Consider the following 21,475-nt stretch of genomic DNA (forward strand, 5'->3'; position numbering starts at 1 on the left):
TTGGACAGTACAGCGCTGTGAACGATACTGGATTGACACAAGCAGACATAGGGCTCAAAATCCGTTCGTCGCAGTGCTTGCACATTTCATCTTTGATTACTCCTTGAGCACTGTATACAGCAACACACCTCACCATGAACACGACACAAGCTATCTGATGCAATGGACAGCTGACAGCAGGGTCAGTGGTGTGCTTGCGGCACAGGTTAATGCGCCACTGCGATACTTGAGTGCTACGAGCCTAGCTGTGTACAGTAGGTCCGTTTGGTGGTCAGGTGTGTACACTGTTTATCAGATGCTACTGTTCGAGAGCACAACGGACACCCGAGATCTTTGCAAATGTGAAGAACTGCAGGCATTCAGACTGACAGTCGTTGCTTTGAAGAATTACTATGAACTACATTGTTCTTAGGTGGTGTATGCTGTGTATGTCCTTAACACAATAAATATGCTCTTTCCCTATCTCAATACAGAGAACAAGAGCAGTTCTGTCCCACTTCCCTCAGACTCTCCCGACGGCACCCACGTCTGTGGTGAGCACTCACCTTCCAGAACAACATACTGTGTGATGCTAGGGTAGATAGAAGAAAGGAAAACAGAGGTTAACAAGTTTCACATTTTTTGCTTTACTTGTACCGGAAAACTTAGTTGTTGCCAAATCTCATGATTCCAAGTCAATGGAGGGCACCCTATAGGTTTCGATGAGTGAGTTTTCGATTATCAAAACACGATACATAAAGAGCCATATCTGTTGACTGGAGTCAGTTATAAGCTTACAATTTTTACGCCGCCAAGGGTCCATATACCTTTGTATGTGACATAATTTGAACATGATACTGGTCCAGAGAAAAATATTCCCAACAGATGCACAGACAAATAGACACACTGATAAAAAATAATACGAAAAGTTTTTTCTAGAGTTATACAGTTACCAATTATGGGTTTTAAGATTTTTTCCTTTATTTGCACTGTGAAATCTGGCTTCTTCCAAAATGTCATGATTGTAAATCAACAGGGAGCACCTTATAGATTTTTGTGAGTGATTTTTCAAGTATGAAAATGTGTAATTAAATGGCCATATCTTTACTGCATTGACTTAGAAGCCTACAATTTGTACAACGCCAAAGGAGCATAGACCTTAATATGTGACATAAATGTGAACTTCGTACCCGAAAATGGTCCAGAAAAAATGATCTTAACACTCGGACAGTCAATACATTCCTTCAAATCTGCAATATTCGAGACGTGTTCAGATACAGACGACATCGTGTTAGATGACGAGCAACAAACGCAAATTTTCGGCAGAAGCGATCAGCCAGGCAACAGACAAACGCTACAAAATTTTGAGTCAAACAGACATTTCGTGTGTGCACAATTAACTCAGACAATGTGTCAGATATGGAGCGGCTGATGTCTATCGTTGCGTTTGTAGAAGGTCATAACATGTGTTCAGGTTTCTCACAGCGTTGGCAACGAGTAAGATTTTGACGGATTTGTCAACAGTGTGGCCATTCTATTTTCGAAAATCGTTCAAAAGTTTGAATACAATCTCCTCAGAGTTCCAGCCACGCCATGTGGCTTTACACGTAGGAACTCGACGCTGCTGGCAGCTCCAGAACATTTCAGTTGGATACATCGTCACGGGAGTATACATTCGTACATTCAGACGTCTGTAATGTCAACTACCAAGAAATATCTGCACCTCTCTTATCTGATGTCACAGTTTGAGAAATGTATTTATTTAATAAAACCCCACTAGGCATCTGCTGTGCAGTAATGTTTTTATGCCTGTACAAAACTGAATGTACTACACTTATGCGCTGGCACTAATTTCAGTGTCATGTAATAGTGCTACATGTAACTGTATACTAAGACAGGCTGCTGCTTGTGGATGTTATGAAAGTAATTTGAACTATTTTCTGTGTGTCTCAGGGTAACAACGCAGGTGATCAGCAACTCCACGGTTGGATTAAGGACATGAAACGTGTGAAAGACATGCTGCGCACGAAATTAACCGGATGGGTACATGACATGCAATTAGCCAGCAAACAGGTGGAGCACTACGAGGTGGAAGAAGACAAGGACAGGCCAGGGCACTTGATACTCAGGTATAAACCAGTGTACACTCAAATGTCTGTCGTACTCACTATGGTTTATTGGAGTATATCTCACTTTTATCCATGGAAGTATTCATTAAAGTTATAGAAAACACAGGGATCATTTAATTCAAAATGGACTAAAGAACTAGCACTAATAGACAGTAGTGAAGGACTTGGTTACAGAAACTTCGTGATTTACAAAGGTTTTTGACTCCGTTTAGCCTTCGATTTTTTGATTCGCATTGTGTCTTAAATGTGCCACGTATTACGTAACAGACCAGCGGAGAGAACTGACACAAAAAACGATGTTACTGCATTTACTAGAGAAAGTATTGATGGTTACAGATACTTCCGAAGTTTTCATAATTTGTGGAAACAATGATGTGGAACCTGACACGAAAAGTGAGCGTGTCCTCGTCTTATTCGGGACAAAAGAAAAAAAACACTTCGGGAGAAATTACGGTAATACCATGCAGTAGCGACTCTAGTCCAGATACTGGCATCCAGTCGGTGAGGAAAAGAGGCCACAAGTCATGTTCATCTCAATAGATGGAGGAAAAATCCAAGCAGCGATGAGGGCAGGAAGCGGATGGCCATCGTTCTTATATTTTGTCCTGTGTTTGTTGTGTTTAAATCAGTCCGTAGCATAGAGCGTAAATACTGGAGGTTGCGAGCGGGAGGAAAGCGGAATAGTCTCTCGAGTGGTTGACATATGGGGCCGTGGAATGGTGTAGTGTAGGAGATATGTTGGCACTATGGAGGGTGACCAGGTGGCTTCCTATGTGGGAATGGGCAAGCTCCCAGCAGGCACCCCAGGTCTTGTGGCGGTGTTGTTGGATTATTGTAGGTGGCTTATTGTGGGATAGCTATGGAGGTGGAAGACGTGGATTAGGATGGACAATTAGACTCAGTCGTGATTGGTACCAATTAGATGAAAGACTTCTGCAGTTATATCTGAAGATGTCGGTAGGGGAACCACTTTGGGATGAGTGTGTCTGGGAAATGGACTGGGTCTTTTGAAACGAAGGTGATCAACCGACATCCACAGTTAAGTTCATCATGATAATTGATGTGGGTAAACAGCTGTGGAGAGGCAGTGGTTAGTGTGAGGAACGAAATTATGTGCTATAGGATGATGACAGAGACAGGCAGTAGCACAGATCACGGTCAGAGTGGTAAAATACACACTCAGGATAAAGTATGATGCAGGATGATTAAACATGATTTGTAGCCAACTGGAGCTATTTTTGAGGAACGGTATTGTTACTCCACAATATTTATTGTGTGGGGATTTTTGGTTTGCTACTCCACATCTGTCATCAGAACTGTGAGTGGGTTACTGGTTCACTGTATACGGACACATGCAGATAGTGTGTCGGAATAAAACTATCGATATTGTGTCAGGCAGTGGGAATGAAGGTAACAGTGATTTCAAGACAGGAGTGCAGCACACAAAGGAAGCAGCTAATCGGATAGCAGAGTACTTGTGGAGAGTACATGGGGGGTTTCAGGCTAGCCAGTAGTTTGAGGTACTCTCATGAACACTCGCCAGTTGGTACACATTTAGGGAAATCAGATAGCTTTCAGAGTAAAGTTAGTTCGACTCTGAAACTTTTATCAGTCAACTGTCGAAGTATTTGTAATATAGTTCCCAAATTTACTCTCCTCCATGAACGTTCTCAGCCCCAAATTATTCTTGAATTGAGAGCTGGCTAAGACCCAAAGTGAAAAAACTCTGAGATATTTAGCGAGTCTTGGAATGTTTATCGGAAAGACATATTCGACGCCGTAGGAGGGGAAGTGTTCATTGCAGTTGACAAAAAATATTCTCTTTACTGAGGTTGAATTTGAGTGCAATAGTGAAGTTACGTGGTAGCACAAAACAGGACTAGGTGAAACCATATCAGTTGTTGGATGTTTTTACCACCCACCTGACTCCGCTGGGACAGATGTGGAGCCATTCAAAGCAGATCACGTGACACTAGCTGGCGGTGACCTTAACCTACCGAGTACAGACTGGGACGTCTATGGATTCACTGTAGGTCGTGCAGACAGACGGTCTTGTGAAGGACTTTTGAACACGTTTTCCGAAAACCGTGTTGAGCACCTAGTTCGGCAGCCAGCACAAACAGGCAGGACCTTATCGATGGCGTCAGCATAGAGATGGGGATTAGTGATCATGATGTTATCATAGCGACTATGGTTACGAAAGTCAGTAAATCAGTCGAGAACGCTAGGAGAGTTCATATGCAGTTGTCAGCGTCTCACTTAGACAATAAAATACAATCATTTAATTCCAGAATTATGGCCATAGAGGAATTATGGCTAAAGTTTAAAGAGATTGTAAATCGTGATCGGGAAAAGTATGCGCCTACTAAGTGGATCAAGGGCGGAAAAGACTCATCGTGCTTTAATAACAAAATTCGGAAAATGCTGAGGAACGAAAGGCTGTTACATTCTCGGTTCAAAAGAGAACGCGCAAATGAGGACAGCAAGATTTGTAGTTCGTGCATCTGTGAAAAGATCTGTGCGCGAAGCATAGAACAGCTACCACCGGAGAACCGGAAAAAGTTTTGGTCCTCTGCATAATCGTTAAGCGGATCCAACGCTTATATTCAGTCACACGTTGACCATTCTGCTTTGGCGGTAGAATATTCCAAAAGGAGAGCCGAAGTTAAAAATTCCTCGTTTAAGAAATCGTTCCCGCAGGAGAATGGTACAAACGTGCCGTCGTTTGACCGTCGCACAGAGTCCCGTATGGAAATCATAGTAATGAGTACCGCTGGCGTAGAGGAGCAGCTGAAACAGCTGAAAATAAATAAGTGGCAATGCCTGGGTGGAATGCCAGTTTGGTTTTACACAGAGTAGTGTGCGGCACTGGCCCCTTACTTAGCTTGCATTTACCGCGAATCTTGCGATCAGCGCTAAGAACGAAGCGAGTGGAAAAAAGTGCAAGTGGCTCTAGTGTATAAGAAAGGTAAAAGAACGGACCCACAAAATTGCAGACCAATATCCCTAACACTTGTTTGCTGCAGAATCCTTGAACATATCTCAGTTCGAAGTGTCCACAGTCACTTCGTTTAAATATCTGGGCGTAATGTTGCGAAGCGAGATGAAACGTGTGAGGATTCTGGTAGGGAAGGGGAACGGTCGACATCGGTTTATTGGGAGAGTTTTGTGAAACTGTGGTTCGTGTGTGAGGGAGACCCCGTATAGGACGCCAGAGCGACTTCTTGTTCAGCATTGCTCGAGTGCTTGGGATCTGCACCAGGTTGGATTGAAAGAAGGCATCGAAACAATTTAGGGGGAGCAGGTAGATTTCTTACCGGAGGTTCGATCAGCATGCAAGTGTTACGTATATGCTTCTGGAGCTCAGCAGGGAAGAAGACACTCATTTCGAAGAAAACAACTGAGAAAGTGTAGAGAACCTGGCTGCAGAACGATCCTAATGACGCCAGCATACATTTCTGGTAGGGACCACGAAGACAAGATACGGGGAATTACGGATCCTAAGGAGGCATATAGACAGGCGTCAGTCCCTCGCTCTGTCAGCGAGCGGAACAGGAAAGGAAACGACTAGTACCCTCCGCCACGCACCGCACGGTGGCTTGCGGATTATGTATGTAGATGTAGATACAAAGGACGATAGTTGAGAGGAATTATTGGTTTCATGTTCGTAAATTTAGTGAAAACACTTTTGGCTTGATTTCATTTGGAATCGTGAGGTTTTATCTATTATATTTCATTTGTTTGGTCTTATGACTGCATGAATGAGGGTTGTGGTGTAATAGGTGGCCCCAGTTGCGTGTAGATAAGGGCATTGACAGGAGTTTATGACGGCGGTGACGATGCTACAGTGGTGGTGGATGTGGTTGGAACTTCTGGCTCCGGCAGTGGTGTGGGCGATGGGGCGGGCCGCGGTTTGGGGCTGGCGACGGTGTTGGCGACAGAGGCAGCGACGCTGCTGGAGAGGAAGTCGACTGTGGCGCAGGTGGCGGCGACGGTGGTGGAGCATTTGACGGAGGCAGTGGCGGAGGAGCTGCCAGACTACGGCTCTCTGTGAGTGGTGAAGCAGTGAAGACGACGAGGAAGGGTTGGAGATGATAGGCGAAGCACCACTGGGAGAGTCCAGGTGAGAGCTGAGGTGCTGGCGAAGTATAGTGGGGCGTGTCAATAAAACCTAGGATATACTTCGTAATGGAAAGTTTGAGAGGACGTTTTGAGATTGACATGAGTAAAACGAGTCAGAGAATATACTGCACCCGAGAACATGCTCAACGTGAGTAAAAAGGTGAGGGATGTTGCTTAAGACAAAGAATGATCTCCGATTACGTATGAATAAAACTAGAGGAGCTTCTCACTATCGGAAAACACTGAAACGATCTCTTTAGCATTCTTTGAGCTGAGTAAGTTCTGTTAAGATTAAGTTTTACATACTTTTTGACAGTAATGGCAGAATTCATGCTGCTTCGAAGGCAATGAAAGATATATGTAGCCCAACAAAATGCTGAACAGAGACACTGTAGAAGTTTATATGGGTTTCACAATTACTTGCCTGGTGAACTTCCCTCCAGAAAATCACCAAAGAAGAGGGGACGACCTTCAAAAGAAGTTAAAATTAAAACGTTCTTGCTACTTTTTAGTGGACCTAAGATTTCAGACTAACGTACGAGAAAACTTCGGTGTAGGCCTACACCAAACAACTGACACTTCCAGCTGTTCACCATGGTAACCAAAATTATCTCGTGTTAGAGAACTCTGACAGAGTTCCGGCTTGGAGTAGATAAAAAGTCATGTAATCTTAAGATATCGTTCGCATAATGTTCGCCTAACTTCTATAACTGAAAAGTTTTCCCCATGTTGTAAATTCGGTAACATCTCAAGAAAATGCATTTTCGTAAGCTGTACGTAGTTGTCTTAATAATTTGTTGCCGCACATAAAATAAACAAAATGAAACGCAGTGCAACTCTGCCTGAACACACTGGTGCCGGTTCCAGACATGTCGCCCGTTTGAGCGAGCTGAATGACACGTGACACTGCGCGTGCTTTCTGTGCCGGACACGGCAGACCACACACACCGAGAACTCAGCAGGGAACAGAGGTAGTGAGGAAAAGGAACCCTCTCGTCACAGATTATGGCTTCGAATGTTTTGCTCGTAAGAGCTTTCTCAGAGAATGTCCTTTTGCTCGGAGAATCTTCTCCAGAGAACGTCGTCTTGTTTATTCATACGACCCAGCGTGTTTACCTTCTGTTGGATGTCAGTACAAAGGCGATAACCTAAGACGCATGAGGGGTCACAGAGCTCCAGCGGCAGTGGTGCAGCTTAGGTACCGCCCTCCTAGTCCAGGCAGCGCCCCATTTCGTGTCTCTTCTGTAGTTCACGTATCGCCATTTACAGTCGGTCATTTCTAAATTCCTCCAACCCACTTCATTACTGGACTCGCATGATACCTTCAGTAATGGCTCCAGCACTACAGGCCAAAGCCGCCTATAGCACACAGACCCTGCCTCTGTACCCTAATTGTCGACGATTGCTGTCCGTGGCAGCGGTCTGCCCCGCTTGTCGACACTCCAGCTCCATGTGGCGAGTATTTATTGCGTCCTCTGTTGATTTGCCACTTAGTGTTGCAACGCACTTGCTCCTAAACTGAATATGGCAGTCCGTATTGTATCATTATAGCTGTATAGTACATTCGCAACTGTCCAGAAGTTTCGAAATTTTCTTTACAGCTTGTTTCAGTGCATATTGTTTGTCCACTTCCTTTTTTGCATTTAAATCCGTTCTTTCGCTGCCTTATGGAATGAACGGCTCCATTACGTTAAAAATAGCCCTTTCCCGAAATTCTTCCCCAACCAAATCTCCGTATAATGATTATTCAGATCATTGTCAGTGTGCACGTACATCCTCCATCTGGGGCGTAGAAATGATGATTTTCATCACGGCACGGATTCTGAGTCCCAGCTTGTCAGTGGAGTAGGTGTGGTACTGTAGCTCCAAGCAGAACAGCGTGCTGGTGTACGTAGCGTGGAAATGATTTGCCAGCCTTAGCACCATGGCACCACATGTCTGATGGGAGGGACTGCTTTACGGTCAAACTGGAGACCCAGACATCACACGGAACTCATTATCATGCAGCTTCATGCTTTAATTGACTACGTCGTCGTCAAGTAACAGTGATAACCAAGGACCATACTAGAAGAAGTAGAGGGAGTACTGATTGTTCTGCATTGTATCTGTCAGTATGGAAACTTTCCATCGTTAATGGGCTATAGGGAATGCAGTCGTAGATTAATCAGGAAAAAATTGTCTCATACCCGATTCTGAGGGCTCCATTCTCATCACAACATGTACCTGACACAGATGCATCGAATCGATGTACGCAACACTGATCTTAGGACAACGTTTTACGGCCAACAATTTCTGTATGATAATTTCCACTGCCAAACGAGAGACCTGCACCAACCAATCACGAAGCGAGACCGAGCGAATGCTTCAGAGCCAAGTAAACAAACATTTTTATGCAATAGTGAAGCGTCATTTTGTCAAGTTTTACGTCAGGAGACATGTACTTCTGCACGTCAAGCATAGCAGTGTCAGATAGTGGGATACACACAGCCGGATGTAAGCAGAAACATTATAAAAATGCCACAACTGATAAGGGTATAATGAGTAAAACGAAAGACCTATTGTGAAATAAAAACGCATGTTTGGTATTTGCAAAGACGGATTTGAAATAGTTTAAGTCATCGTATCACGCTGTCCTTAGCCGTTGGATTAGCTGATAGGGACTGAGTAAGTGGACCTGCTTGACGGTACGCTCACGTTTGTCCATTGAACTCATCTACCTGTGGGAGTTCTGCTTTCAGCTGTCATACAGTCTTTACGGAAAATTTTCGCAGATGTCACATCACCTATGCAGATACGAAACTCCTTGGCAGGTCGGATCCCCGACGTTTCAAGTGACTGCACTCTCCACTGCAGAGTGAGGATTCGCCCAGGAAGCAACTCCCGAGGCCTCTGGTCACTGCAGTGCCCATCCTTCCGGGAGCGCTGGTCCCGCCAGCCGTGCAGGGGAGCTTCTGTGACGGCTGGAAGGCAGCGGCTGAGCTACTGGCGGAAGTACGAGGTGCATTCAAGTTCTAAGGCCTCCGATTTTTTTTCTCCGGACTGGAAAGTGATAGAAACATGCGAATTGTTTTAAAATGAGGCCGCGTTCATTGTCAATACGTCCCAGAGATGGCAGCACCGTACGGCAGATAGAATTTTACCACCAGCGGCGAGAATGAGAACTGTTTTAAATACTAAAAATGGCGACGTTTTCCGTACTTGAACAGCGTGCAATCATTCGTTTTCTGAATCTGCGTGGTGTGAAACCAATTGAAATTCATCGACAGTTGAAGGAGACATGTGGTGATGGAGTTATTGATGTGTCGAAAGTGCGTTCGTGGATGCGACAGTTTGATGAAGACAGAACATCGTGTGACAACAAACTGAAACAACCTCGGGCTGGCACAAGGCGGTCTGACGACACGATCGAGAAAGTGGAGAGAATTGATTTGGGGGATCGCCGAATGACTGTTGAACAGATCGCCTCCAGAGTTGGCATTTCTGTGGGTTCTGCGAACACAATCCTGCATGACGACCTGAAAATGCGAAAAGTGTCATCCAGGTGGGTGCCACGAATGCTGACGGACGACCACACAGCTGCCCGTGTGGCATGTTGTCAAGCAATGTTGACGCGCAACGACCGCACGAATGGGACTTTCTTTTCGTCGGTTGTGACAATGGGTGAGACGTGGATGCCATTTTTCAATCCAGAAACAAAGAGCCAGTCAGCTCAATGGAAGCACACGGATTCACCTCCACCAAAAAAATTCCGGGTAACCGCCAGTGCTGAAAAAATGATGGTGTCCATGTTCTGGGACAGCGAGGGCGTAATCCTTACCCATTGCGTTCCAAAGGGCACTACGGTAATAGGTGCATCCTACGAAAATGTTTTGAAGAACAAATTCCTTCCTGCACTGCAACAAAAACGTCCGGGAAGGGCTGCGCGTGTGCTGTTTCACCAAGACAACGCACCCGCACATCGAGCTAACGTTACGCAACAGTTTCTTCGTGATAACAACTTTGAAGTGATTCCTCATGCTCCCTACTCACCTGACCTGGCTCCTAGTGACTTTTGGCTTTTTCCAACATTGAAAGACACTCTCCGTGGCCGCACATTCACCAGCCGTGCTGCTATTGCCTCAGCGATTTTCCAGTGGTCAAAGCAGACTCCTAAAGAAGCCTTCGCCGCTGCCATGGAATCATGGTGTCAGCGTTGTGAAAAATGTGTACGTCTGCAGGGCGATTACGTCGAGAAGTAACGCCAGTTTCATCGATTTCGGGTTAGTAGTTAATTAGAAAAAAAGTCGGAGGCCTTAGAACTTGAATGCACCTCGCAAGGCTGTGACGGCGGCTCTCGGTTCGTGCCTGGCTAGCTCTATGTCTTTTTTTTTAAGGACGTCATATTCGCCATTGATTATAAAAATTGTTTTACAATTGCAGTTTCGGCCTTTTGAGCCATTTTCAAGTGGTAATGTGGAAGATTTTCCTTCAGCTCATGACAGATATGTCTACATGTCAGCGTCTAAAATCATCTATAACAAATTTGAACAAGTCATTCATATCCTTAACATAAATATCACATGTTCGCTCTCTTGCAATGCATACGAAATTCTTCTTTAAAGAAAAGAGGTATTCTGCGGGAAGCGCTGCAGCTCTGCTGTTTGGTGTGCCTGAAACCACTTAAAACGATATAGCAGCACAGAACGGAGTGGACGACCTCCAAGAAATAGTTACAATCGGTGTCTCACTCAAGTGCTCTGAAATCTAAAGATGAAATCTCGATGCACTAAAATGCTAAAAAGACCAATGGATTTGCGATTGTTTGCTGTGTTACAATGCACCCTTTAAAGAATGAAAAAGTTCCAGGTTTGTGTCCCAGTCTGGCACACAGTACTCATCTGCCAGGAAGTTTCTAATCCACTGCTGAGTGGAAATCCGTTCTGAATACTTGTACGTTCTTGCATAAACTATACACGCTAGCTTTTTAACTTTTAACCTCGCACTTGGTGTGCTACAGGCGGCCGCTGTTGAGTGAACGCCTGCTGCGCTATCAGCCGTGGAGCCTCTCCTCTGACGACGACTTCAGTGCGCTGTGCAAGGAGCGGCAGCCAGAGGCGTCGCAAATGTTCAGCCTCGCTGACGAACTGTACGCCCTCCATCGTGTCTACTGGTCCACTACAGCTGAGTACATCGATTCATTATACGAAGATGATTTCAAGATTGTAGGTAAGTTTAATACTGGGGCCCGGCCACTTCACGGTTATGCGCTGACAACTGTTCAGTTGTTCGAGGAATGAGATTCAAATATCCTTCTGAATATGTAGTTTTAGCTCTTGCGTGATTTTGCACGCCACGTATGATCTCTGGTGCTCATTCCAAAGTCAGTTTTTAGATTCCTCGGCAACTCTCCGTCTGGATCTATGACAAGCTAACTACTTCATTTCGATGTATTATTGACTTCTTCATTATGGAAGGACTAAAAAAAGACCACGTACACAAAATTTTGGAGCGTTTAGAGTAGATTAAAAATAACAAAGTTTATGTGACACAAAGGTCATAGGTGTACCCTCCACCTGCTCGTGGCCCATGAAGGTTTCGACGCCAGCGATGTACAGAGGCTGTGTGATGTTTTGGAGACGTTACTCAAGTGGCAGCTGGGTGCTAATGATTGTGCAACACACTCGAAACAAGTGGGTGTCTCTCAAATAATGTTTGCAGCCTCAGCCTAACAGGCGACCACCTCACCTGGGGTGTCTGCCAGTGCCTGGTACACTGAACAACTCGTCTCCCTCCCGTAGGAGGCCCGCAGCACCTCTAAAACAGGGCCCATCCCACAGCACTTTGAACACCGTCTCTGAACGCCAGTGCAGATAAGACCTTCATACGTGTGCGACACGTGCCTCATATAAAAAAGTGTTCCTTTTTATCTTCTATAAACACTCTAAAATTCTGTACATGTAGTTTTTTTCAGACCTAGTCTAAGGCTTGTTTTAAAAATGGCGAATGGTTTCTGCAACTTAACGTCTACAGACAAGTTAATGTTTTGTCAATACTGTAACTGGTATAGTGTTCTACATTTCTCATCTATGATCCTGGCATGATACTGTTCGTATTTACTAATTTTCTTTGACGAATAATATTTGGATTTGTAACTGAACAGTTAATTGTACGGAATACACAGTTAATATTATCCTTAGAAGTGTTAATACTATGAACTGTAGTAGGACTGAGGAAACACTGCATTTTCAGCTATCGCACCTGTCTGCTAAACAACTCTATTTGTTCGAATCGCTATATTCTTTAAATTTATTATTTTATTCCCGTTGCTGGACTTCATCTCTTACTCGGTGCACCAGACATGAAACGTGCTGTAATCGTTCATTTCTTTCTTTGTAACTGTCTGATAGCTTCTTGTTCGGCAGGGAGTAATTCCATTTAAATGAGAGGAAGGGAGGACAGTGGGCTTGTGCTCTCTCAGCGGAAACATTATTTATGCCTGCCGTTGTCACTCTTGACCGCTTCAGGCAATCGAACTTGCAGGGTTTTAACTGGTAGTAAACCGACTAATTAAGAAACTAAGGTGGTCGAAAAGGGTTACAACAGTTAAAGAAGTAAGTTATCATAAGAATATGCGTATATTAGAACCAGGGACTGTAATACTGCAAAGAACGGCCTTAACAAAATTTCGGCTGCAGCCGATAACTTACTGCAGACACTCATAAGAATAATAGTGGCACATAAACGGAAATACGTATTTTTAGCAAGTTACTAAACAAGCAGACTCTTACCCCATCTGTTTCTAGACTCAGATGCACTCGGCAGCAAGTCTATAAGTATGACTGAAGCTGTAATGGATACCGAGAACAAACGTGTGAGCTGAAGTTGATGTTTCTATTCCTCACAAGTAGCGACAAGACATTAAAGAATGAGCAGCGACAAGAGCTTTCAGAGTTGTGGACAACTAGCCATTTGTCTGGAAGCTAACTTTAAGCCCGACATTGAAGATATCTTCAGGGGAAAGTTGTCGTGATAATCCAGAGAGATCGGAGAGATCGTGGCAGTTCGGTCGAGATAGGGAAGGGGGGGGGGGAGGGAAAGAAAAAACTGGTGCGAATCTCTTCTGAGCACGTGGCGATGTTGGAGATGGCTTGCGACATCCAGCAGGCTGCTACAACGGCCCTGTCTGAAAGAGTTGCTCTCGCCACTATTAAAACCGTGGTGCTTTACTGTCGGCTGTTTTACGCATCACTGTCCAGCAGAACTAGATGCTTGTCCACAACAGACCAACGTATCAGGAACTGAGCCCTGATTTGCTGTCGCTGCCATTGTGTAAAATCAACTAAATCGCAAATCCAAGGCTACAGATGTCAAAAATACTTTCTGTGTTACGACTATCTGACCCAGTATCGCCAGCCGGTGTGGCCGTGCGGTTCTAGGCGCTTCAGTCTGGAACCGCGTGACCGCTACGGTCGCAGGTTCGAATCCTGCCTCGGGCATGGATGTGTGTGATATCCTTAGGTTAGATAGGTTTAAGTAGTTCTGTGTTCTAGGGGACTGATGACCATAGATGTTAAGTCCCATAGTGCTCAGAGCCATTTGAACCTTTTTTGACCCAGTATCGCAGAACCACCTGGCCTATCCCAATTACAAACAAGACCAGTCCAAGTTGCAAATTTTTATTTTTTATTCATTCGATGATTTTCGATGATTTTCAAATCACCATTACATAGTCGAAAATGGCATTTCCGAAGATGTCAAAAACGTGCAATGAACATTTACAGTGCATAGAGATAACTCATCGAATGAACAAAACCTTGGAACGGTTTTTCGTTCACTGATTACCAGACGTTGCTGAACCAAACTACTGCAGCATACTGGAAGTTTGTAAAACCACCCATGTTAACTATGCCAAATGTACAATCCTTGTACAATTGCATCATCTACACAGCCTCAACTCGAATGATCTAATAAGTATAAAGTAAACGCATTATTCACGACACTAAACTTACATTCCGCATCCCAACAACTACATGCATTGCATCCTCACCATCAAAGATATTGAGTTCAGATCCACAGTTTTCTACACCGTCAGTCCAGCTCACCGTCATCATCTCAACAGTTTCCTGTGTCGCTTCCCTAACATGAAAGACATCCAGTTTAGAACCACTGTTTTCCACAACATTGAATCTCTTTCAACGTCCACATATCGTCCAACAGATGACGATAACAGCCACAGTCACCTTCCATTTTAACATCCAAGTCACCTATTCCAAAAAGCAATCCAACTTTATCTTCAACCACACCAAAACATCAGCTTAAAACCTATACCTAACCTTGTTTCGCCACATAAAACATCAAGACAAAGCAGCAGCATAGCATTCCATCCATATGTCTGTTCCCTCAGCTCCAACGAGATCTTCATCACTCACATGTTATCTCAATGCTACAACTATACTTTAATGAAAATTGTTACAGTCACATAACACAGTCCCAGTCACTCTACACTCTACAAAGCACAGATAATTGCTACAACATACAATCAGATGGTATTGCCAATGGGTGCTTGTGAGATGTCCTGATACCAGCACCTCATTCTGCACATCAGAAACCCTGGGATTGGTGATACACATGAACAAAAACACTGCCACATTTTCCATAAACTGAACAATCTATTGAAAAAGCATTCATTCTCCTCTCATCCATAACAACCACACGTTACCAAACAACCTCAACAAGCCAGGCTCAGTGCTTCATGTCTTAAAGATATGCTCACTGTATCTAATGACTGCTCGACAATTCGGTACATACAATGTCACACAAATACGACCACCATATCTCTTGGGTCCAGTTTAAAATATCTGTCTATAACGCCACAAAACGAATTAGATATAGCATTTACAACACAAGACTATAAAGCCACACATTTTGTGAGAGTGTGGGTTGGTGCTATTCTGTCATTCTACGCAACAGATTAATCTGAGATGTACCCTTTACCCTTTGACCCCTTCAAGATGCAATTTCCACCCCCACACTACTACAGAAGTCAGACGGACACTCCTAACGTTGTAAAGAGAAATGCCTGAAAAACTTTCAGCAATAAATACCTTATGGAGTCGTCCACTGTATGGAAATGACACAAAAATTCACAAAATTTCTTACGTAACTAGTGGGATACTTGGGTACTGGAGTAGTGCTAGTTAGTGTAAGAAAAACATGAAAGTAACGAAAATTATTATTTGTTTTGCAAAAATTCTGAGAAATCACAATAGCACTTTTAGTTATGGATTTAACACGTTATTTGCGGGTTATTTTCAGAATGTAAAGTTACCTCTTAAGGATAGGATTCGCTAATGAAATTTCTATACAAAGTTTAAGATTGTTATTGACTTGGCAGAATGGCTGAGACCCGCACCTACTCAACTTGAATAATTATCGGTTAGAATGTTGCTAGGTACAGTCGAGGCTGTCACTTGTGATATGCAGTGAAGGGTACTGTTGTGGAGGAAATGTGGGGGTCGCAAGAGCTATAGCTGTGATGACTGTTGTCTGTGCCGCTCTCTGCCGACAAATAAGATAACTCTTGTTCTATGTGGATTGACCTTCGCCAATCAAACTCTCCCTACGCCTTGATGAAGTCAAGGACTCCTATTCACCCCTAGTCTATTGGCGTGGTACACCCGTCAGATAACAAGTCCACCGCGATGCCAATCAAAAATTCGCTCGCAGGCGTTTAACTATTACTCAGTCCATTCACACCACACAATAAGTGTGGCGGCCAACACAGTGAACAACGCTTAATCGCAAGGACTCTAAAGGGTCACACTCCGATTCGCTCTCGACAGAGGTGCTCTCCCAGTGAAGTACTGAGGAGAGACTTGTTCCTCGTTCTTTGAGTACATGTACGAGCGTACACGCTCTTGTTACGTGTTCTCGCTCCAAGAGCGACAACGGAACGACCCCTCTGCACGCCAGACGTGAAGGGGTATATCTTTCGATCTCTTTCATTACTCCTTCAGCTCAAGGCGTCAGAAATATCGTCTGCCAATCAGCATTGCTCTTCTACAACGGGAGAATAACGTTTTGTTTAAGGCGAGCAATCCGGAAATCTGTAAAATGGTTCAAATGGCTGTGAGCACTATGCGACTTAATTTCTGAGGTCATCAGTCGCCTAGAACTAATTAAACCTAACTAACCTAAGAGCATCACACACATCCATGCCCGAGGAGGGATTCAAACCTGCGACTGTGAAAATCTCTAAAACTGCGTGCTATGTGTAAAGAATGCGTAGGCTAACCGCTCCCACACAATGTAGCGGAATTTGCTTTTAAGCCGAACACGGGGTCGCCCTTTCACTCGGGCAAACGCTGTCTGCTCTACAGGCTGTAAGGGGTCCGCAGGCCCTTACTACTAGTTTTGCACTCACACAGGTCGACAGGGCAACTATCGATTAGTGTATCGGGTCGCGAGAGCGAGAGTTGAGTCAAGTCAGTGCGTGTTGTAGGTTCCCGCGAGGCGGGCAGAGCTGAGCAGAAGCCAGCAATTGATAGAAATTACCGACAAAGGGAGTGGCCATCGCCGCGGTTCAACCCCTTTGTGTAAGTATTATACGGGAAAGTGAGAAAGTATAATTAACAGAGTGATTCAGTGATATTTTTGTGCCGATATTTGTAATTACGCGTCTACCGCGCCGACATTATTTGGATTGCAGTGTTGGATTGCAGTGTTGGATACAGTGATTAAAATTTGCGTGTGACGATAATGAATAACAAAGAGGTCTGTGCTGAGATTAGCCGTTATTAACTCTGTAAGACGAAGGCAGTGACTGTCTCCTTATTTTGGTGTTTTTGTGATGAATATAGGTCGTTGATTGATGAAGCTGTATTGTTGTTCTTCTTGCCGCCATACATTTTATTATTACAGCATTTGAGAAGGACAGAATGGAATGTAACATCTCCGTAGCAGTCCAATCCGATTTCCAGCCCCATTAGGCACACGGTCACATTAATTATTATCTATTTGGGCTGCTATCAGATCCCGATCGAGCGGGATAAACCAGTAAAAACAAACCGGAGTGTTACAAGGCGGTCACTGGCCGACGTAGATAGCTTGGGACCGGCCTCCTGGGGTGCAGTTGCCTCTCTCGAGCTAAAAGCTCCTGTGACCGTCGTGTCTGGAATGTACAGTATGTGTGTACGCCAGCCTCGAGTATTTCAACCACGGTGTGCACTTGCGATTTATTAGTTATTAGCATATCGTTTACATGAATTCATACAATACTGACTTTATCTTATCGAGTTTGGGCTCGAATGAAGCATCTTGATGTGCAGAATATGATTGTGAGGGCAGAATATGTAAGCAATGAAGGAGACCACGACGTCTTACAATTTCAGGAAATTTTTATGAGAGGCTGCTCATGACTCCACTACTTTCGACCTCCTTCAAAAAAAAAAAAAAAAAAAAAAATAATTTCCTACTAGCTCTAGTCAAGTTGTGTGATATCATACTGTATGCAAGTTTATATCCCACCTATGATTTAAGCGTAGTGTCTTTGTATACTAATCAAAACGTCATGGAACCCAGGTTCGAACCTCGCTACTGCTTAAATTTAGAAGAAAAATCATCAGTAATGATGGATGTGTGGATAGAGCTTCAAGGCACTTTTTTTCCCTCCTCCTAAAACCCTGAAGAGTCAGCAGTGCTCAAAGGCATGAGAATGCAGAAGGTAATGGGAAGCACTGGTGTCTGTCCACGGGACATGTGGCCTATAATTGAAAAGTGGTATGATGACTCCTCCACTGGCGAAATATTCCGCACTAGTCGCACATTCGGATCTCTGGGAGGAAACTGGCAAGTGCCAGGTGTCCCAATGAATTATGTTTCCTGTATAGCTCCTTGTCTGGCACACCATGCTTCTTTTGTTACTGTAAATCTTACTCAACAGCATATCTCCATCTGCCTCGATAACTTCACGTCTTGGTGTAGCCTCTGCTACATCAAAATCACTTATGTTAAAAACCCAAGGAATTATTACAATAAATACCACCAATCATTTCTCTCTCCCTAACTTCCACCATGGCACACATAAACATGCCTGTGTGGTGGTACTCTCTTCAAAGGTAAGCTGGTTCGAATCCAGGTGATGGAAGAAATTTGCATTGCTGGTATATCCCAAGTAATGGGAGGGGGAATTGAAGCATAAAGTTTCTCATCACCAGACCTCGTTTCAGTGTTCTACTTTACATTACCTCTCCTCAGTGTATCATGATACACTGATGCCTGTGACACTGTTGAAGGTGACACATGTGGTGTCGACGACGATCACTTGCAGCAAATCGACAATCGACCGCCGCAGAGATGCTGTACACCTAAGCAGCATCGCCACCGCCTATGAGAAAGAAGTAGTAAGCCACTCCTCCTGTAGCTTCGAGGCGCCACACACGACAAGTATTTCCAGCTCTGCCAGTGCCTGGTACAAGTTCTGCCAGAGTCCAGCCTGAGTTCTGTTCTGTCTACGAGGGTATCAACAGTTCCATGACGACTGCAGAGAAGCGACGACTTTCTGCCTTCAGAGTGCAGTGTCGGCGTAACGTCACTCAGTCAAGCCTAGGCCAAGCATGCACGTACAGAGAGTCGAGGGCCAACAACAGACACATATTTGGCACAGTTGTAGTAAACGTTCAGTGCTCATCATCTGCAGACTTGCACTGTAATGCCGCTCAGTGTTTTCAGCAGTTCCTGTGTATTTGGACCCCAATTAATACCACACGTGCTCACGCAGCCACAGCCACGAGGAGCCAAAGATACGTGTGTTGCTTTCCAAACAATAAGGCGTTCTGATCATTGACTGTTTGATTTACCTACTTGCAAATTTATTAAAAGCATGACACAACAACATGTGTGTCAGATGTGGATGTTAAGCTCTTAACGCATCCATTACAGTCATGCACACTCAACAGATAACTCCGAGTCACAGTTCTCTCACAATGCAAGGACAGTGCCCAATTACGTGGAGGAAGATAAGCGCTTGCAGTAAGGCGGTGGATTTGCTGCTCCATTCCTCTCTGCTGACATAGGCAGAGGACTCTCACTTTCTCATATCTTGGAATAATCACGCATCCCCAGCTTACAACAAACTCAAATTAAGAAGACAGGAAACTCGACAATGTGGGGATTCCATCATTCAGCCATCCTCAGTACTTGGGTAAAACCCACTGAACAAGGCGATGCTGTGGTAAGCTGTTGGCTCCAAACTTGATTTTTGACCATATTTAGTTTCTCTGCGATGTCCCTACACAGCTTAAGGTGAATGACACGACGGTTCCTATGAATGGACGCAGCTGTCCTGCTTCCCCGTTCTTCCCAATTCTAGGTTTTGCTCTAATATCTTTTTCACCAACAGAACGTTAACCCCTGATCTTGTTTCTTCCTTCGTCTTTCCAAAAGCCTTAGTGGCCCCAGTGCTACTTTCGCCAATATAGCTTGGATCTCAACACTAAAAAATTTACCATTCCTTACAGCCTTAGAAAACCTTCCACTCTGTATCATATTTGCCGACTCAGACGCAACCTCTACCAGCTGATTACATTGCCCTCTCTTCCGAAGTTCCTCAGACTTTGTCACAAATTGTAGACGTTCCATACACGTGGGGAACAAAAGCAATTTTTCTCGCCTATCCTCTGTACACCTAGGCTTCTGGTGCACCTATACCAACATGTCCTATCCACCCTCCACTTGCCACCCTTCCGTATCCTATCCGAGCGGAACTTCAGCTGGCTGGTTCTTCCTGTTCCAGAATAGTATGTAGACACTTACTCCTCCAACCAGCTATAATCCTAGCGTATATGCCTCTTCAATATGTAGATGATCCCGCTTCCAGCCTCCTCACCACTGTAATCCCTCCCTCACACCTCCCTCTACCCACATCATCTTGTCAATCATACTTCCCAGCCCACTCCAACACCTTGAATACATACACCCTTTCTGGCCGGCACCTGCATCATACTGTATTACCCTCGTAGTAGTTATCGGGAACTGACTGCCAGTGACTTGCCAGAAGCACGAGCCTTATCTTCACCATAGCACCATCATCAGCTTCAATGTACTTGTGTTTATGTAGAGACGCTATGGCCTTTATTTTTTTGAAACCTATCATTTTATTCATTCTCCCATAAAAGCTATACTGTCCTAACTTCGATAGGCTGAAGAGCAGCAAAGTGTCCGAAGCTTGTGCACCACACAATTATGTGGTGTTAGTGGAATGAATAACAAAGAAAATGGAGTGTTTACGACAAGGTCGTGCATTCGGCCTTTCACAGAATGTGCCTGTGTATAAGAATCTTTCAGAACTTATTCGTCTTACTGGGTATACATTTGCGCTCAACACGCCAATGAACTATATACATTGGATGATGTGTAGCATATCAGTATCACTCTCCTTTGATCTGTACTCTGAACAGGAATAGTGCTCGAGGAAAACGACCATCAGGACTTCTCAGAGTGCAGTAGGTAAAGCCGTCATCAAGCTGAAGCCTGGTTTGGTCACCACAGTGCTTCGCGAGCCATTGTCCTACTGCAGGTTGTGGTCACTCACCGTCTTCCTACTTTTGAACTAACTTACCCAGTAAATAATTGTGGAACAAAGTTAATTGTTGGGTGTCCGAACAATTCTACAGTTCCAACATTTTCGATTTCCATAAATCAATGTCAGAGGTGAAAGAAGAGATAAGTGGCAGAAGGAATCTCGGGAGCAATGCCTGAATCCCAAATCTCTGGAGTTGTAATCCCACATTCATCCACTCAGCAGCTGAGGCATATATATCCCAATTGCATTTATTGCTGCATTATTATCATTACACAAGGTAGGAATGAGACAAAGTAATTACATTTTTCTGCGTGTTTTTGAATGTATGCAAACAGAGTATTAACAGTAAATCGTTCATTGTGGTAAACGAACTCCCAAAATCGTCAGTTACTGTATTTTGTTGTGCTTTATCTCGACAATCTCGTGCTAACGAAACAAACTGGTGACAAATATGCTCCATCACTTTTTTTTACGCTGCGTGATGGGGTCACTAAGTTCACGGAGGAAAGTGAAATATCCCAAAGACGAGAATTTAGCCTGCATCCTATTTCTTTGTACACGACGCCTATGAAGTTATGTCAAAAGAGTATATTCTATATGGACGTAGTTAGATATAAAAAAAATACGTATCCAACGGATCAGTGTATGGACGATCACACCTTCCTCAGATATCTATGTGTCTCGC

At 44.2% G+C, this 21,475-nt stretch overlaps 1 protein-coding gene across 1 annotated transcript in view; it reads left to right on the plus strand.

Moving 5' to 3' along the window:
• The window catches only part of LOC126159858 (uncharacterized), a 48,456-nt gene that overhangs the window by 21,391 nt on the left and 5,590 nt on the right, over nucleotides 1-21,475 (plus strand). Inside the window, exons 3-4 of the mRNA XM_049916668.1 lie at nucleotides 1,933-2,108; nucleotides 11,227-11,435. Of these exons, the coding sequence (XP_049772625.1) occupies nucleotides 1,933-2,108; nucleotides 11,227-11,435 (385 nt within the window). The remainder of the gene's footprint in view (nucleotides 1-1,932; nucleotides 2,109-11,226; nucleotides 11,436-21,475) is intronic.

Source organism: Schistocerca cancellata, unplaced genomic scaffold (genome assembly GCF_023864275.1).
Source record: "Schistocerca cancellata isolate TAMUIC-IGC-003103 unplaced genomic scaffold, iqSchCanc2.1 HiC_scaffold_1148, whole genome shotgun sequence".
Classification (NCBI taxonomy): domain Eukaryota; kingdom Metazoa; phylum Arthropoda; class Insecta; order Orthoptera; family Acrididae; genus Schistocerca; species Schistocerca cancellata.